The sequence below is a fragment of the Mixophyes fleayi genome, chromosome 1 (genome assembly GCF_038048845.1).
Source record: "Mixophyes fleayi isolate aMixFle1 chromosome 1, aMixFle1.hap1, whole genome shotgun sequence".
Taxonomy (NCBI): Eukaryota; Metazoa; Chordata; class Amphibia; order Anura; family Limnodynastidae; genus Mixophyes; species Mixophyes fleayi.
In genome coordinates this window covers 59,532,660-59,553,784 of record NC_134402.1, presented here as the reverse complement: position 1 = coordinate 59,553,784, position 21,125 = coordinate 59,532,660, and the positions used below count along the sequence as shown (strand labels likewise).

General features: G+C 40.1%; 1 protein-coding gene across 1 annotated transcript in view; it reads left to right on the top strand.

Moving 5' to 3' along the window:
- The first annotated feature begins 783 nt into the window (after nucleotides 1–783).
- BEND4 (BEN domain containing 4) overlaps nucleotides 784–21,125 on the top strand; it is a 98,568-nt gene continuing 78,226 nt past the window's right edge. The window contains exon 1 of the mRNA XM_075195066.1: nucleotides 784–1,387. Within this exon, the coding sequence (XP_075051167.1) occupies nucleotides 994–1,387 (394 nt within the window). The 5' untranslated portion in view covers nucleotides 784–993. The remainder of the gene's footprint in view (nucleotides 1,388–21,125) is intronic.

The following is a 21,125-nucleotide window of genomic DNA, read 5'->3' as shown; positions in this document are numbered from 1 at the left end:
ATGAGATGCCGTGGTGTGAGTTTAAGAGACTTGTGCATCACTGAATGCTCTCAAACATCAATGTACTGAATCGGTGTTTAAGGATGAGTAGGCTAAAATTCCTCAAATAAGATGTAAGATACTGATAAACTCACAGAAATTATTAAAGATATTGCTTCTAAAACTGGTTCTGCAAGCTGCTAGGGGTGTACTTAATCTTTTTTTTTTTTAATAAATAATGACAAAGTAAAATCTGTTAAGTATTTTTTGACACATGATTAGATTTATGACATTTTAGGACATGCTGGTGACTAGATGATTAAAAATTATGTCATGATAGTTGCAAACACAGATTTGGAAAAGGACTCACTTTAACTTTTCTTTCACTGTGTCATTCAAAAAAAAAAATCTCTTTAGAAGTAAATAACTTAAAAGTAAACATTTACACATAGCAAACATGAAATGTAACAATGTATGTTGTATGTATTTATTTTTAAAAAAAACAAAAAAACATTTCACATGTTCCTTAAATAAGTGAGTCATTATTTCACTGAATTCTTGTGATACTATTCATGAAGTAATGTTTGACAGGTTTGAGACTACTATGAAAGAGCACAGTGCCACTGGTTAGACAATGTCAGTATATGTGTACATTGTAACAATACATCATGAGGCAGCGTCAAGTAATCCTCCTCAGCATAAGTGATTTGTGCTTTGGCGTGACCAGCGCTAGGATAACCCTGGGGTTATGTCTCAGCCAGCTCACTCCACACTACAAGCACCTGGATCTCAACACCCAGCAGAGCTCAAGGCAGCTTCAAGGCAGCAGCTGCAAGACCCGCCTCTTCCCCCCATCATCATTAGCAAATATTACCCTAAACACTTGCTCTTTACCTCCCTTCTCCCTCCAGGCATTGGAGAGGCTGGCTGTCAATCACACGGCACCCCTGCACGGCTCAGCAGCAGTGCAACAGCGACAAGAAGACGAGCCGAGGGAAGGGAAACCACGGAGAGATGGAGGAGGAGATGCAGCCAGCAGAGGAGGGGCCCTGCATCCCTAAAATCTACAAGCAGAGGAGCCCCTATAGCGTCCTCAAAACCTTCTCCAACAAGAGGTCCATTGGCAGGAGGTACGAGAGACCCACTATGGTGGAGATCCCACATCTGGGGGCACCTGCAGGGCAGCAGCAGCACGCACACTTTCAGCACCATCCAGCCTCCATCAGTAACAGTGAGCACCATCATTACCAGCAGGCGCACAGCTCCTATCAGAACGGGCCCATCAGAGCAGCCACATCCACCTCCTCCCAGTGCCAGCAGAGGGGAGGTGCCCCAGCTGGGCACCAGGGCTTCTCCAACAGGTTCTGTCACCAGTCCACCAGCGAGGGCACCATTGATCTTAGTACAGGTAGGTACCTCCCACCCTAATGAGCTCTGAGACTGACAGCATTTTCTTATTGGAATGTATTTTTACCTTTTTATTGGGGGTTCACATGTTTTTTTACTTTTAATTGTTATAATAACTTAGGTGGGGTTGGGTAACCACCTTCATTTATCTGTATTTGATTGTGTTCTATAGTATTGTCTCACTATCACTCTCCTTTGGACTCCAGCTTGATGTATTTTACTACCAGTAAAACAAGTTTACTTTTGGATTTGAAGTTAACTTTGTTAAAGTTCTGCTTTATCACTTACTTTTACAGCACTACTCTGTATAACTCCTAAAAATTCTGTATATGACATAGATGCAGTTCACTACTGATAAACTAGAGTGTCTATTTAAAATAAAGAAGTATTTACCTACACACCTAGTCACATAAATTGCCTGATAGGTGTCTTATTTGCAGAATTGATCTAATGTTTTCAAAACACCATTATCACGTAGTGTTTATATGTTGTGCCATTAAAAACTTTCCAAAACCTTGTCAACAAAATCCATCAACTAAGATAGGAATTCTGTGTTATCTCTAAATTTGCAACAAATTATTGCATAAAGCAGCGCTATTCTTTCTACAAGGGGATCTTAATAGCAGATTGTTGCAGCAGAAATTTGCTAAAAGTAAAATAGGTTTATGTTCATTTAGGTGGAATTGAACAAAGAAAAACTAAACTACACAATTGTTTTGTTTCTATTACAAAGTCACCTGGGTCACATGTGCCTCACTTTGGACCATTCACAGGCTTTAATGCACTATACTACTGCTACGTTATATCATGTTGTACTGTTTGCAATGCACAGAGAATTGGTGTGACAATGATACTATACATTTGTTAGGCAGGACTATTCCAAGCTGCCAGTTACATCAGTCAGCCCCATCAAGAATGACATAGTTAATATTGGAATGAGATGAAGAATATTCAGTTGGATGCTCTCTTATTATTTTCACACAATGCATCATTTGAGTACTCTGCTGTTTTAATCCGTCTGCTGTCAAATTCCTTAACTGTTGCATTGCCAGGTAGCACTACACCCCTTTGCCAATTTAAGGCCCTTCTCGGTAAGACAAGTGATTTTTTTACCAATGATTTGAGTATTTCAGATATGTATGTGATTTTTGCTAAGTGCATGCCTCTCAATTAATTATTGCCTTCCATTTTGTGTTATAATGAGTGTAGTCAGATGTTGGCCCATAAAAGTCTGGGTTAATTCAGCAACTGTTAAGAGAGCTAAAGATCGCCCGATTTAATTAATAGGCACAGCAGTAACGGGATTGCATTTTGGTCCTCACCATTCAATCCTTGGATTGCTCTATGTAAAACGGATGCCGGACAATTCAATCATCCACATCTCCTTGTGACAGGGGCCTGATGTATGATCTGACAGTGCAACTGACAACATCCTTGAGGCAGAGATATATACGTGGTTTAATTTATATCTGATTTCTCCTACTCTGGTATTCATCTGGAGGGTTCAGACCACACAAAGTGGACAATCTGGTTGACTCTAAACTGCAAATAAATTCCAACCAGGTTCACTGACATTTCCAGACCTGCTAAACATTTTTAAACATTTGGTTTTCTTATTTTCTTTCTGCAAGTTAAGAAATTGAGAACTATTGAATAAATTTTACTTGAAGGCATATATGTTTCAAAATTTAGTTTGCAGGTTTGACACTGTTGAAATAATAATGCCATATTTCTGGAGGTTTTCATATTAATTAAACAGTAGAGTTGGACAATTCTACTGTAAAGTAGTTAAGGTGATATTTATTTGCACAGGAACAAGTTCGATGAATTGCACATTACATCCGAGAGTGAATGTATTTCTACCATTTAAAGACTCCTAGGACTTGGCTCAGCACTTTATACATGATTTATCTAATGTCCAGGGCTACCATATCTGAAAAATGTCTATTACGTTCTTTCAATGCCAAATTCAAACTTTTGCTCCCGTCACTGTATATGCCAACCAGTTCAATTCAGGTAGTATGACTATAATTGTCAGAGGAAGGTGTAAAAATATAGCATCATCACATGAACAAGTGCTTGGTAGTCATGTACAGGGTTGAAGCCACTTGTAGCATAATTCTGATTTCTTAGCTTCGCATTTCCTACCTGCAAATTGTCCTATACTTTTTTTATGCCTGGTCCTCCTGACTGTTGTTATTCTTTCATCGTACCCCCAAAAAGTGTTGCAATTCTGCATACTTTTGAAAGCAAACTAGACTACCTGTTCCTAACCATTCTCTCACCTAATATTTGAATTATCACTGGCTGCATGGCTCATCTAAGCACATCTGTAAATATTGAGTTTGTATGTTCTCCCTGTGTTTGCGTGGGTTTCCTCCTGGTGCTTCGGTTTCCTCCCAACTTCAAAAACATACTGGTAGGTTAATTGGCTGCTAGCAAATTGACCCTAGTCTGTGTGTCTGTCTCTGTCTGTCTGTGTGTGCTGGGGAATTTAGATTGTAAGCCCCAATGGGGCAGGGACTGATGTGAGTGAGTTCTCTGTACAGCACTTCGGAATTAGTGGCGTTATATAAATAAATGATAATAATAATAATAATAATAATAATAATAATAATAGCAAAGACTACAATATTTGAAAACTGACTTGTTTTATCACATATTGAGTGTGGAGCTTTTAGTCTTTGATATTAAAATAAACAGAGCAATATTAGAAGTCAATGTACCGTATATACTCGAGTATAAGCCGACCCGAAATGAGCCGAGGCACCTAATTTTACCACAAAAAACTGGGAAAACTTATTGACTCGAGTATAAGCCAAGGGGGGGGGGGGGGCTTTTTCAGCATAAAAATGTGCTGAAAAACTCGGCTTATTCATGAGTATATACGGTATATGTGCAGTGTGCGATTGTACTAACACTTGTATTGTGTTGTATGCATAAACATCACTGGAAGCTATTCCTCTTGAGACTCGGGTCCATTTATGTTCAGTTGTAAGAATATTATACTCCGACCTGTTGTGGACACGTCATGACCCCACTGACAATTAATTAATGACAGAAGTTAAAGACCATATTTTTTTTGTATGATAAGTCATTTTACATTTACCTCCATGTTTAAAACACTGAGTAAAAAAAGGAGACATAGGGGTATATTTGGTAAACTGCGGGATTGAAAAAGTGGAGATGTTGTCTATAGCAACCAATCAGATACTAGCTGTCATTTTGTAGTATGTCCTAAATAAAGGATAACTATGATCTGATTGGTTGCTATAGGCAACATCTCCAGTTTTACAAACCCGCAATTTAGTAAAATATACCCCATGGAGTAATTGACTATATATATATATATATATTGGTACAGCACATGGACTGCATTAATCTTCCACATCTACTGCTGTAATCTTGTATCTTTCCTTACATTGCTGCAAGAGTAATCTCTCCGTCATGTGTCTTTTGGCGTCTTATTAATTTTAGGATACCCTACATATTCGTCTACTTACATACAAAGCCCTCCATTCCTCTGTTCCTCTGTACATTTCTTCACTTATTTCTGTTTATAAGTATGGGCAACTTCTGCACTATTCTTTATCCCGAATGGTGCCCTTTTAACTTATTACTCCCTACCTCTGGAATGCTCCAATACCAAAGATCCACCAAGTAATTTCCATCACCTCTTGGTTGAAGGTACACTTCTTTGAAGATGCTAGGCATGTGACACTGATTAATCCCTGTCATGCACTTGTTTACAAAATTGCCCTTTTAACATCATTGGGATTTAAGATCTTTATGCAGGGAACTTCAATTTCTTCTTGTTACTATTGTATAAATGAACTTATATTATGAACATTTTTATTAATTAAGTCTTTAAATTCTTATTTCAAATTCATACATGACAACTCTTCCAGTGTCCGCAGTGTTTTCCCCAGCACCTATTTCCTGGGTGCTCCACCCGTTTGTTTTTACTAGCCACCTGGCGCTTGGAACCCAACATATAATAGAATAAACCATTGTTTCTCCTATTAGAACAGACACTATGTGAGCACTACAGACAGAAGTGTGTGTTACACCACTGACCACCAGTCTGACCAGTCCTGGCAGGTATGGGCAATAACATCCAACATTGTTCTTTATTATTGCAAAGTATTACAACTGCCCCCACCCAGCTACTGGGGAGAACACTGGTCCGGGAGACTTGGAAAGTAGTGGGCAATCTCCCAGACTCCATATTGAGTCTTGTCAGTTTCCCTGCAGCAGGGCTAGGCATAGAAGAAGAGCTATTTGTTCTATGCATGATTGGGTATGATTATAGAGGTCATAGTGATACAACATTTACAATTACAGATAATGGGCCTGATTCATTAAGGAAAGTTAAGCAAAAGAATTGAGTAAGTAGTAGCACACAAATATCAACTTTAAATTTCAGTGTACAAATAAGCTATCAAGTATTTGTTTGTTACATGAAAAAACAGTCAGTATTTAACTTATTTGCAAAATAGAAGACTAATTTGCACCCTTTTCATTGTAACATGGTTTTGTCCCGGAAAATACTTACTCAATTTTTTTTTACTTAACTTTCCTTAATGAATCGGGTCCAATTTGTGCAATGAATTTGCTACAAGATTTAGTTCCAAGTACAAACTACAAATGAGCTATAAGGTATGAACATAGGACATACTTTAAAGTACTCACTGATTTGTGAGCCATCACAAAACTTTTTAAGTAAGCAAAAAGAACAGATTATGTTGGGGACTTTATCTATCTACTCACATGTAAGATAAGGCATAGAAATGATTCTGGGCATCTAGACATTTTTTTTTTAAATTTAGTAATAAACATGACACTCAATTAAGACAGCTCCAATAACCCCTAACATAAAGTGGACCCATCACCAACACCAACACACATTAGAAGCTGCTATATTGTGGACTGAACCAATATTTACCCTAACAACTCAAAGGGCCTCATTCCACAGTGATGTCACTAGTTCCTAGTGAATTGATAGGCAAAATATTACGTCTTCCCTCAATATGTTTCCCTCCAACGTGTGTAGGTGTCAGTTCTGCTGCAGCACCTTGATGAGGGTTGAAGAAGCAGTACGCTGGGAGAAATCAGGAAACGTTTCCACTAATATGTACCTTTTATCATACTTGAATCTTGACTGCCTGGATCTCACTTAATCTTCTTGTTGAGTGAGCGGGACATGGCCTCGATGACGGTATTCACCGCAGATCATATCATCATGGCCCGCTGTGCGATGATTCGAGTTGCGGCAGTGGGGGCAGGCTGTGATGACGCCATTCGCGTTGTCATGCCCCCCACACTTGCCCATTGAGGGTAAGGAGGCAGGGGCAAACGCAGGATTTGTAGAGGGCGGTTTCCACACCATGCCACCAGTGGTTGTGACCAGCATGCATGGGGGCGTGCCTATAATTTTAGACAGTGCTTGGCTGCTCTCCATGTCTTCCTATCCCCATAATATACATGGGCAATGCTGCGTGCACTACTGTTAGGCCGTGTGAGCAGAGCCGTGTGAAGAGGGGGCAGGATCCAGCCACCTCAATTATACAGTGCCCCAGGCTTGTAGGGGGGTTTCCAGGCACTAGGAACCCCCTCCCCCCTCCCCCTCCTCAGTTTGCCTATGGGGGGATGTATAAAGAATAGAAAAATATACCTTATGTGCAAGTAGATTTTGTCAGCCCTATGCACATTGAGTTCATAAACCGCAATGTGCAATGGTTGGCTGATACAGGCTGCTATAATGACCCATTTCATTGCTCAATAAGGAATGACCAGAAGCAATAGAGCTTGTGTCATACAGTTTTACATGACCCCCAAAGGCCAGTAAGGGGGTTGTGTTACGTCATATTCTCAAACAGAACAGACCGACAATGTCTGTCTAAGAGACTCATAAGCACTGAAATGCAGTTGCTGTTTCATTATTTTTTCCCCTTGTCCAATTTTTTATAGCTAATGGCGATTAGAAAGAAACAAAAAAAATCTGCAGTCAGTTATGTATGCATATCTCATCTTCTCCCAGTACAACTTGGAGTTAAAGCAGAATTTTGATGTGCGACCAAAATGTGGCATCAGGAAATAGAAACTGCATCTTTAAGCAGAACACAATCAAAAATGAATTACAATAAATCCTATATAATTGCATAGGTCATTCTCTTTAATGAGATTTTATTAACCTGACTGTCAAGCTTTTGAGTCAGGCAGATATTTTATCTTCTTCAACTGATAAAAGTGTCAGCTATAAACCACCATATAAATATTCATAAATCTACACATCTGTGGCAGCCTATCAGCATCATTCTTTTGGACATTAAAAGCATTCTAATTACTTTCTGTCTAGCAGAGCTGAGATGCTGCCTGCTATAGTGTGTGTTTGGCAGTCATGATTGCTTTTGTTTGCCATCACAAATAGCAGCAGTCTATTTCTTATACTGATCATTCTGAAAATACGCAAAGGTTTTTGACTGATATAGATTGGTGTATGGGAAAGTGCTACTCGCATTTGGGCAACATTAAAAAATATCAAAGTATCTATTATTTAGGGAGGTTTTAAGATGCCTTTGTTAACTGTTTAATAAAGGATCGCCAATGAAACATTGGTCTGTGGCAAATTATGCAGTATATTATATGCATAAAGATATACTGTATGTAACTAGAGGGATGCTTTAGAGCTGCATGCAAAAGTTGCCCTTTTGTGTATACAATACTATAAGTCTGCACACTTGTTTGCATTTGGAGTCTCATCACATCATTATTATCAATTTATTTATATAGCACCACTAATTCCTCAGTGCTGTACAGAGAATGCACTGACAATAGTCCCTGCCCCAATAGAGCTTCCCTAACACACACACAGACTAGAGTCAATTTGATAGCAGCCAGTAAACCTACTAGTATGTTTTTGGATTGTGTTAGGAAACCTGAGAACCCGAAGGAAACCCACACAAACATGGGGAGAACATACAAACTCCACACAAATAAGGCCATGGTCAGGAATTGAACTCATGACCCCAGCGCTGTGAGGCAGAAGTGCTAACCACTAAGCCACTGTGCTCTTATGATGCATGAAACCGAATTACAGAGAATGTGCTGTGTTGCTGCAAGTTGCATGGCACTAAGTGCCCCATTTCTTGTGTAGGCGAATAATTTACACTTAAGTAAGTAATTGTTTTAAACTTTACATGGAAACCAAAATACTGATACAGCTGTGAGGGCATAGCTAAAGTTCATCCTACCATACTCCACATGCACGTGAAGGCCATTGATCCACCTCTCAAAGCATAAGGGAGACAAGAGTAAGATGTAGGAGGCTGAAAATCCTGGCTCAAGTTGTGCACATGCGCAGTGCGACAAATTTTACTTGAGAGACGTGATTACCACGAGCTAATGCACTTGAGTCCAACTCTAAGTCAGCCCTTAGGAATGTATGTGTATGAGCAGAGGCAAACCATGACAGAATGTTATCACTCCTTGTGTTAGGGGACGTGATATTTGGAGTGGGACTGTACACAGCACCTGGAATGAGCCTTGGCTCTGTGTGAGGGAGAGCGTGACACACAGAAGCAGGAATGCACGGAAGGAGAGTGTAAATTGAAGAGCACAAGTAACTCATATTCATGTACGTGTGCGGTTTTTATTGTTAATGCAGTAGACTAATTATACCTTTAATTTTTCCTGTTATATTTTGGGTTTTTGTATAATCTATATAAAACACAGATTAGCACAAAGGATATTAGCGTTCTAAAAACTCCCCCTTCCCACTCGCGTATCACATGAACTCCGAGTAACTGGATCATTATCCTAATATGAAAAGATTGGGCCATTCAGCACTCAAGACGAGAGTCCAGACCAATTTAGGCTGTAACACGTATCCTCCCTCATACATTTGAGATTATTTATGCATCCAATGCAAATCACAAAATGGGATTGTCCAACCTCCTACCACCCCTTCCTTTAAATGAAAGTTTTTGCTGTTTTTTGCCTTAAAATAATGCTTGGTGTACCCATTTTAAAGGGTGCATTGGAGCACCCTTTATTGCTTGTGGCAATGGCATATATTTCTTTAGAAACATCTTCACTCCACTCAGGGCCGGATTAATGGAATGGAGGCCCCTGGGCTAATGGGGCCCCCATTCCCCCGTGAGCCCCCCCCCCCACTTGAGCCGAACCCCACGTGAGCCGCCCGCCGCCCTCCCCCACCACAAACGGTTACCTATTCCTGTTGTCCTGCCACTGTAGTCTTTCTGCGATGCGCTGTAAGCTCCTTACTGAGGAGATCTCGTGAGAGTGAGACTCACGAGATCTCCTCAGTAAGGAGATTACTGAGCGCCGTTGAAAGACTACAGTGACCGTGCTCAGCAGCATTGATCGGCTAGGGGTGGGGGTGCCCCCGGACGATCATTAATGCTGCTGAGCACTGTCAAGGGCCCCCTGGATGCCTGAGGCCCCTGGGCTGTAGCCCAGTTAGACCTTGGGTTAATCCGGCCCTGACTCCACCCAATTCCTCACCTCTACTTGTGCAAACTGCTTGTCTTTTGCAAATGTGCCATTGTGCTCCATGAATCTATGCAGCTTGTTGGAAATCTAAGCACATGTCAGAACCAAAGCTACTTTTGCACTGCAGAGCAATCATTTTCAGTTTCACTCTCTCCTTCTCCTCCTCTTTCTATTCTCTTTCTGTCCCTCTTCCTCCTCCCTTTGGGGTAGATTTATCAAACCTTCTAAATTAGCAAAAGTAGAGCTGATGCCCACAGCAACCAATCAGGTTCTCACTTATCATGTACAACCTAGAATATGGTAGCTAGAATCTGGTTGCTGTGGGAGGTTTGATAAATGTACCCTTTTGTCCCCTCACTCTCTTTCCCTTTCTTTTTCATTCACCATCCTCTTTTGCTTTCTCCTTGTCGTCTCTCTCTGGGGCCTATTTATCAATCTGCAGCAGTAAGGCTGATTTTCTATTGTTGATTATCACAGAGATGGAACATCACTTATCTACACAATTTATCAATAAAATCTCACCAAGGCAGCTGAGCGATAATAACCGGGAGCGCTAAGGCTTAACTTAACACTTTGCTTGGAAAGTCTCCAGGGATATGCGCATGCGCGGCCTGTTTAGCCATTTCACGCATGCACTGTAGCGCTATAAGCCCAGACTTGTACCAGAGAGCACTTCATTTAATAAATATAGCCAGGTATCCATATCTCCTCTTCTCTCCTTATTTCGCTCTCTCCTTACATATCTCCCTCTCTCTCTTTCCTTATCTTTGTCATTTCCTTATCTCTCCCTCCTTCTCTCTTCCCATCTATCCATCTATCTATCTATCTATCTATCTATTAATCCATCCATCTATCTAACCTTGTAACTTGACCTGGCACTGGACAATCGTTAATGGATATGCATTAATTTTAGAGATCATGTCAATGAAAAAGACCACCGATACAAATACAATGTGTTAATACCTTTATCTGATTCTCTTACACAAAGGATGTGGTAGAAACATTGTATCTGTATTTCCAAGAAAGTAATTTTCAATCTCTTCACAGAACACCAGAACTGACATGTAACTAATCATATCTATGGTAATGTTCTTTCAAAATAGAATCCACTGGGGATTTTTTTTCTGCACTGATTTGCAAATACTCTTTAATTCCCAAATGATTATGTTGAGTGACATGCAAAAGGCACTAAAAAAACAAAACAGTTTAATTATATTTTTTTTTAGTTTAGCTCCAACCTGTGAATGAAATATACTTAAATGATTTAGTATATACAGCAAATGCATAATATATAGTATGCATGCATAGAGTATATACATTACGACTATATTTTTATTTGTGTCAGGATCTGGATAATATTTACATTATCATGGTACATGCGGATATTTGTTCTAGTTTACAAGTTCTAGAGAATGGATGTTTTATATAATCCTGTTTATTTTACATCCCTGTAAAACCACATAAGCCAAGAGCACTAATTAGAACATAAGGCTTTTAATTTGTAACCCTCGGAACGCTCATATGTTTTTTTTTATTAGCTTTGAATGAGTTGATTCAATTGCATTTCTGGAAAAATATGAGATCATATGAAAAGGTCTGCATGCTGTTCTGTATACAAAGAACTATGTTGGGTTTTCTAGGTATTTTCATTCAGTTTTCCTGCCAAAAGTGTGTAAAACATATAGAGCACACTAAGGTCTGAATGCAACATGACAGGCGTATATGCCAGATATCCTGAAAGTCTCTCTGAACATACCCATCAGAATTTGACACCGCAAGCAAACCCCCTACACTAAATCAGATTTATTGATTAAAATCAATTGTCTACTGTCCTGAAAAGTCATGGATACTCTCGAGTTAAGAGAAGACAGACTCCCAAAAGGGCAGGCAATTCTCCCGGGAGCACTTACTTGTAGCAAGGTGGGCGGGGCCATGATGCAAAATACATAATAAAGCCACACCCACACCAGTAGAAGCCTACTGGCAAGGACATGATGGTGTTTGGTATCGATATTGCCTTTCCTATATTTCGTGGCGAACTGCGTCATCAAGACAAGTCTACTTCATCTTTTCCCACCTTGCCTCTGGATCCTACAGAAGCAAATATGTGGGTAAACTGTTCCAGAATCAGAGAAATGTGACTAATTGTCTGTTCCAGAGAATGAAACAAACATGTATATTTGCCATACATATTGTATGTAGTAGTTGTATGTAGCATATACAGTGCATAGGAGTTGAGTATTTTTGGAATCCCCATGATCAAAATCCTGTTCTAGCTCCTTTTAACATTAGATTATCTAAATCATCCTACTTTTAATATGTTTACACTGGTAACCACATTAATAACATAAGCTGTTATATATATATATATATATATATATATATATATATATATATATATATATATATATATACACATATATATGTGTGTATATATATATATATGTATGTGTATATATATATATGTATATGTATATATGTGTGTGTGTGTGTGTATATATATATGTATATATATATATATATATATGTATATATATATATATATATATGTATATATATATATATATATATATATATATGTATATATATAATATATATACCAGATAAACATAGCTGTTTTACTGTGGCTTTTTGTATGGAAAAAAACATATTCTGTAAATATGACATGAGAGTTTGGAGTGTTAAAACTGTGCTACATTCAATGTGTTATTCCAGCCCTTGTGTATACCATATTAAAGGAGATGCTGCTCTGTATTGATTTATAGATTGTCGTAGCCATTTTAAAATGTGTTCAATAAGCTGCTGTCAGATGGGAGAGGTTAAGGCTGCAGTCCATCTTATTTCAGCAACATGTTTTTTCTCTCTCAATCACCCTAATTGTGTTTGTAGCAGGAATCATTCTGTAACTGTTTTAAATGTCTTAATGATAGCACGATATGGAGAAAGTAGTAGAACCTTGACTTGCCCTTCAGCTTCCAGTCAATAACTGCATCTTCTCAGTGCTGTGAGCTTGGAGAATCACAAGTGGGGAGGTGCCAGCAGAGGGCGTCGTTGAGTATCTTCAGAATGGTTGTGGTCCACTCAGGGGCGTAGTGTGGGCAGAGCAGGTGCTCTTGGCGCTGTCAACAGAAGATGGGCACTGGCAGGGGTAGAATTGTTATGACTGGGGGCCACCTTATTTCTAATAGACCTCAAGGGCAGCGCAGAATGACGCATTTGTGTCATTGGCATATATATCATGTTGGGGGGTGACAGCAGGACTGCTCCCATTGCAGTGAACAACTGACTGCTTTGTTTACTCAGTGGGCAGATTCTCTTCTTGTGCACAGCAGCACAGTGCACATTCTCACCTGCTGACCTCTGCTCCTCCTGCACCACCTTCCTAAGGACCTCTGCTCTTTCCCCATGCGTCTCTCATTATGCAGCTATGTGCATTCCCCCCCCCCCCCCCCATCCCCAGAGTCTATATCGCTATTACCCCCCACCCGTCTATGTCTCCCCCTGTGTGTTTTCCTCTCTGTCTGTGCACTTATCTCCCCCCATGCCTGCCTCTGTCCACCTTTGTATGTATGTGCTTGTGTGTCTCTGTGCCTTTCTTCCACCCTGTTTGTGTGTCTGTCGTTAATTTTGTATCTGTACCTCTGTCCCCTGTTCTTTCTCCCTTTGTTGTTCCCACTTTATGTATTTAAAAATTTTTTTTTAGATTTTTATCTATTTTTTAAAAAATGTGTCTGTTCATGATAAAAAAGTTCCTGCATCTTTGCACCGGATCTCTTGCTCTTAACAGAAATACAATTAATCCTGCTCCATGGCTATCTTGATAACGCTAATTTAAACGTTCAGTATCAAAAGTAATTTGTTTTTGAAACAGAAATAATCAATAAATCCTTTTTTAAATGTAGATCTTGTGATGTTTCGTTTTTTAGTATAGTAAGAGACCTTTAAATATATCAGACCAGCGATTAGCATTTTTACTTTGTATAGCAATACAAGCGTCCCATGTGGATGGACTCCGCTGCACTGCTTTGGAGAAGCTACAGTGGAGCAGCAGACAGCCCAGAATGCAAGCTGTATGGTTACTTTACTTTTATCAGTGCCTCTGGCTCTTCAGTGTTGTGGAACTACAAAGCACAGCATGTCCTGCCAGAAGGCTAGCTGGGACTTCTCATTCCAATATAGCAGGGGAACAAAAGGTTATACTGTTATATAGCCAGACATATAATACACTTAAAATAGAACTGCCATCATATTCATGGTATTTAAAATCAGTAAAGGATGGGCCACTACTCATGCACTATGGACCAGCGCTGTGTGCTCACCCCCAGGATGATGCACTAGAGTTGCCAAATTGCTGCCAGCACTGTACTCTTCCATGTCTTTCGTGGGCTGGCTCCACCTCCTCTGGTGTGCACTTCACTACTGGTGCAGGAGGGGGGGCATAGCATGTGCTTGCTCCATGCGCCATGGTACAGCGCTACACCGTTGGCTCCACACAGGGCACACACAAAACTAGATTTTATATGGGGTTTTGCTTTAATAGCTATAACTGTATTTTTAAAAGATTTGATGATAAAGGTTTTACCTCTAAGTTATGTTAATTTTGATTGCATACTTATAATACTATTATACTACGTGTCCTCTGTTGTTTATAAATGTATTTACGGTATCTAAGTAAATTTATATCAAGCCTGTCATTAACCATTTAAATGATTATAATGAATAAATTGATTAGTTTTGTATATATTTTATTATTTACAAATATATCATGTTATTTTGTGTTATAGTCCAAAATACTCCTTAAATCTGTCCTTTGGGTTACAGGTGCTTTGTACCTTGGATCACCTCTACAGACCAGATTAAAATTTTAATAAAAACTGTTCCACAGGGTAATGTGATTTATAGCATATGAATATTTTGCTGAAAGGCAACATCGCAGTGCCCCTTATTAAACTGCTGCTCTTCCCCGCATGGTTTTGTGTCCTATGTCTATTTTTTCCTATGAAATGCTTGGACAGCGCTGATCTATAATGCTTTTAAATTTAAAAGCAGCGATTCAACATAGAAGATTTTTTTTTTTTATTCTTTAATTAGCAAGTTAAGTACCTTTTTAGCAGACAACTGGTAGTCATTGTTCTTAGTTATCCTACCATAAATCATTATCTCCATTTCAAAAGCTCTCTGTTGGCAACATGAATGGCTGCTAGACACAGGCGCAGTCAGTCTGCTACACAGACTGGCTCACGGCTCTCAGCATGTCATGTGATTGTAAAGGAGGATGCCTCAGTACAGTCGGAGCTCAGAGGGGTGTTTCTATCAAAATTTTAAATGAATCTTGTTCAAAGGGGTAACTGAGGGTAGTTTGTAAACAAAGGAACAATTATTTACAATTATATTTTCTGTGACAGAAGTTGTAGTTATCTATTGAACTTGGACAATGGTGGACAGGACACTTGTGAAATTTTCGGAAAACCGAGCCCACCCGAACTTTCACGCGCCCTCGGAACTGTAAGCGAAGCAAAACGTCATTGACGCGTTGTCGGATCTCACGAGTTTTGGATTCTATAAGTACCGCCCTCCATGGAGATCCTGCGCCATTTCACAGAGGGACACAGAAGGGGTAGCAGGCTTGTTGGCATTCTCCAGTGTAGTTGGGCAGCGTCATAGCTTAAATAGAAAGAGGAGGTGTGGCAGTGTTCTTCAAAGTCTTCAGTGACATTCTACAGAGCTATAGTTCACACAGAAACAGGAGAGGTGACAGTTTTCAGTGCTGAAAGACAAATTATACAGCTGGCAGTGTTCTTCAAAGGATCCAGTGACATTCTACTGTGTCATAGCTCACCCAGAAATAGAAGAGGTGGCATTTTTCAGTGCTGAAACAGAAATTCAAATAATAGGGCTGGCAGTGTTTTTAAAAGTCTACCGTGATATTTTACTGTGCCATAGCTCACTCAGAAATAGTAGAGGTGGCAGTGTTTATTGCTGAAACAATTCAAATAATAAGGCTGGTAGTGTTATTAAAAGTCTACAGTGACAATTTACTGTGTCATCAAAATGGATTCACATCAGTCCACAGAAGACCAAGAGCACCAAGCAGCTGCTGGCACCTGTCATAATGCTAGTAATCCCTCTACGTCATCTGCTAAAGCCTATGTTAAAGTACATAGTGTTTCTAAGTCAGGGAAACAAAAATGTAAAAAAACACCTTTTCACCTTGGTCAAGAAAAAAATATCTGTAATCAAGGCAAAGTTAAGTGTTGAAAAAAATAAAATTGCCAACATGCCATTCTACACACACAGTGGCAAGTAAAGAATCAGACCTTCGCCTTTCTCTATGAGTGCTAGTTCTGCAACTGTCAGTGACCCATCTTCTTGTAAGGTCAGTCGTGACGATGCATAACCTCGTCATTCTGACTCAAAAGTGATGCTCAAATACTTTTTCGTGTAAAAGCCGAGCTGGAAGAAAACAGTAAGGCTTTAGAAGAAACTGTATGTTCAGATTCAGAAATGACAAAAATCCCTGAGGAGAGTCTATCCATGAATGCTATATGTAAGCCTGACCTTTCTGATACTGTACTCATAAAGAAGCCTCCTGTCAGCATTTCTGCAGATGTGAGGATGAGCAGCCCAAGTGTAACTGGTAATACACAAATTGAGCATGCCACTTTGGAATTGCAACAGGATGAGGGGGATATTTGTGTAGCTGACGACGGCGATGAGGATGATGTTGTTTGTGTAAATCCTGCACCAGTGGAAGCAGTTCTTGCATGTGATAAGAAAAAGGCCATTGTCATGCCTGGGCTTAAGACCAAAAAATCCACCTTTTATGTGTGGAATTATTTTTACCCAAATCCTGACAACAGTTGTCTAGCCATTTGCAGCATTTGTAAAGCCACAGTAGTAGGAACCCCATCCATCTTACGCCATTTGAAGCGAGTTCATGGCAAGCTGTTGGGAAATTATGAAACTTATGCTAAAATAACATCAAGCAGTCCATCATCAGCTAGGTCCGTTCTCTCACCTAGATCCCGACACCTGCAATTCAGACCCACAACACCTTCCTCATCAATATCCTCAGTAGCGATTGGAGTTAGTCCTGCATCCAAGTTGCTAAGACTAGATGACTCCTCCACTATCCAGGATTCCTCAGAAGATTTCTTGAGCGTTATTCCTACTACTGCTAGTGCTGCTGGGGGTGGATCTTCATCCCAAAAGTAGACCAAGAAGAAGACTACTGGTAGTCTACAACAATTGACTGTTAAACAATCCTTTGCAAGTGGAAGCAAGTATGAAAGCTGTCACCCAGTAGCAAAGCGGATCACAAACGCCATGGCGACCTATGCTAGCATTATATCTGCGTCCAATATCCACTATTAATGCAACTAGTTTTAGACAGTTAATTGAGGTTTTGTGTCCACGCTACCAAATTCCGTCACAAGACCATTTTACTAGAAAAGCTATTTGTAAAAATGTAATGCTATAAAATGCCACTCTACCCATTGTACACTTAACCACAGATATGTGGGCAAGCGGAACTGGACAAAGTAAAGATTATATGACTGTGACAGCCCACTGGGTTGGTGAATCGCCTTCACCAGCAGGAACAGCAGCGGCATGTACCCAACTACGTCACATTTGTCACAGGCAGGCTACTCTGTGTATCACCAGCTTCACTAAGAGGCATACAGCTGAAAATCTGTTGCAAAAACTAAGGGATGTAATTGCAAAATGGCTTATCCCGCTTGGATATGTCATGTCTAATAACGCCACCAATATTGTAAGAGCATTACAACTGGGTGAATTCCATCATATTTTTCTCACACATGTAGGAGATAGCAGCAGCTACAAGAACAGTTTAATTTGCCCTGCCACCACCTGAAGCAAGAGGTGGTAACAATGTGGAATTCCACCCTGTATATGCTTCTGAGGATGAAGGAACAGCGAAAAGCCATGCACGATTACTCCACAAGCCATAACATTGGGAGAGGAGCGGGAATATATTTTACTCAAGCGCAGTGGAGAATACTTTCCGTGTTGTGCAAGGTGCTGAGACCATTTGAAGCAGTAACCTGTGATGTGAGTTCAGACACTGCTAGCTTGAGCCAAGTGATTCCCTTAATTAGACTTTTGGAAAAGCAGCTTGAGAAACTGAAGGAGGAGCTGAAACAAAGCAATTATGCTAAGTATGTCGGACTTGTAGATCAAGTACTTTATTTGCTTCGCCGGGATCCAAGAGTTATCAAAATCTTATAATCGGATCACTACATTTAGGCGACTGTGCTTGATCCTAGGTTTAAGAGCTCTGTCTTCTCTTTGTTTCCAACTGACCCAGATCTCCAGTGTTTCAAGGAGCTCCTAGTGAACAAGATAACAGCTCAAGTGTTATGTGACAGGATGGCGTCTCCTCCTTCAGTTTCTCCCTCAACTGCTGCTAGGAAAAAACTTAGCTTTCCCAAGAGACCCAGGGATGATGCAGATGACTCTGCACAATATTTTGACGTCTGGTCTAAAAGAATTGACCAAAAACCGTGACACCTCTGCCATAACTCCACCTGATCCTAGTATCAACATCCAAAGGATAGTGTAGGATTATTTTATCGACGGCATAGAAATAGACACTTCAGACTGTCCCTTTACATACTGGGAGGAAAAAGGGAATTTGGAGTCCCATGTACCAACTCGCTTTGCAATACTTAAGATGCCCACCCTCCATTGTGTACTCGTAAAGAGTTTTCAGCACAGCTGGGAACCTTGACAGCGATCAGTGTAGGAGGCTACTTCCTCAAAATGTGGAAAAAATGATGTTCATAAAAATGAACTACAATTTGAACGAGAAAGGCCATTCCCGCCAATTACATCAAAGTACAAAGACTTATGTAATGGTGGATTCCAGCTGTGATGAATTAATAATGTGTGCGGAGGATGTACACACTGATGAGGGTGAGGATGAGGCTGAGGATGATGACAGCAACATCTTGCCACAGTAGAGTTCATTAACAGCACTGTTAGCTTAGGTGGCTTAAGCCCATTGTTAGCTTGTTTTGTGGGGGCCCAAACCAAGCACTTCAGCCACAAAAGTGGCACTCCTCGTCGCTGAAGTTCTTGGTTTGTTAAACTGTGCATGTCCTTTGGAATATCTTATATAAGGGCGGGTGGGAGGGCTTAAGGACAATTCCATCTTGCTCCACTTTTCTTTTTTTTTCACCCACTGCTGTGTGGCAATGTTTCCTAGATGTGCTATGAACTGCCGTGTGCTTGTGTCATTGCTCTGTGGCTTCCAGCCAGCTCACTGCAGTCTTTGTCCGAAAGTGGATGAAAATAATATTGTGACCTGTGAGGTGGTCAAAATTGACTGGAAATGACTGAAATTAGTGTTATTTAAGTTAATAATGTAGGAGCACACAAAGAGCAAATTTATGTGATTTTAGCATATTTTAGCTATTTTTCTAAAAAATATAGGTCCAAAACCAAAACACGCGAGGGTGGTTTTGCCAAACCAAAACCAAAATACAAACTTAATCCAGATCCAAAACCAAAACATGGGTGTCATTGAACATCTCTAGTTTTTAGGCATTGCTTGCAGCTTTAAAGGACAGGGTTAGTCTAACTTGGTTGGGAAATCAATGCTCAAGGTATGGTCCTGGGTGTCCCCCTCCCCCCCGGAAGTCCCCCCTTAGGCGCTGCATGTCTGCCGACACGCACATTCCTTACCTAGTGTGGAGCAAGACCCCTAAACCGTAGATCGCCTAATAGTAGTGCCAATCATGTAGGTAGTGCATTCACATGGTATGGATGCAGTTTAGGAGAAGTATTGAAAGAAGAAGAGGAATCTAGTAATATGGGTAGAACATAGATGTTAGGAACTATTTTGAACTCAACCAGGATAGACCCCAGCTGCTGATAACTTCTACCCCTGGTACTAAGTAGCACAACAGTCTTTAATTTTAATAGCAGATCATCTTCAATACGCCTTTCATATTATAGAACAGGACTGCAACACGGCCTGAAATATAGTGGACTTAAAGAAGTTGAGAGGGCTCTGCTGGCTAGAACTTTCAATGGCATCTGGTAAAGATAATCATGGAACAGATATTTGTATCCATATTTGATAATAATTTTATACTTACCAAGAATTACAAATATAGATAAAGATATGCACAGTTCATATTCTTGATAAGCAGCAGCACATAGGAAAGGAAAGTTCATTCTGGTCAGCACATGTTGGCACTGAATGAAATGGACTGCACTCACAGACCCTGAATGTTAATCAGAAGTCCCAATACAGATAGAAGCTGAAATTCTCAGCACATTTGCTTGCAGGAAGATATACTCCAAATTGGATCAGTAATTAAAGGAAATGAAGTGGACGGCTGGAATAAGTTTAGCATTGACACCCATAATAAGCTGGACTCCAGTAACTGTAACAGCAAACACAAAAGGGAGAAGCTGATGAGCTGTAATGCAGTACACTGCCGACACCGTAGTTGGATGCATAGCGACAATCACAGAGTGAAGACAGGTCAGTCTCTCGTGTCTCCTCAATACCATTGATCTCCAAAGTTCAACAGGTATAGATAACGCAGATACAGGAGCGAAGTACACACAGCAACACAGTACACCGGCCCCTCATTTAGAGGCCTATTTATTAAACTTTGAAAACACCTATATCTGGTGAAAATGGATGTTCTTGTCAGATATATGTCTTCACCTTATCAAAGACTACAGCCGTGCTATTGGTGGCAGTAGCCAAAGCCAGCGAATAGTTTCATTGTCATTCTCGCCGGGTGACACATGCGTCTACACCCTGATACCGCCACAGCAAAGCCGTAAATGAAGCCTTACTGCTCCCAATCAGTATTGGGCAGCTGAGTATCACTGTTACACTGAAACTAATTTATTAATATTATTACTAACATTTAACACTTAGAATAATGTATATTAATATAAATTATTAATATTATTATTAACATTTATATAGCACCAATAGCGCTTTACAATTTTGAAGAAAGACAGTACTGAAACAGGACTTGGTATTGTGGTGTCCCTGCTTTATAAATAAATAAATAAATGACAAAATGCGTAGGTTATCCTCCCATGCCATATTCATCCTTGTTGTATCTGCCCAGTTACTGGCAGCACAAACATCAGGCAGTGCCACTTACTGGTCCCAGCCTGTACAACACAGCCATCCTGCAGTCAGGTCGCCTTGAGCACAACAAAAGTAAAAA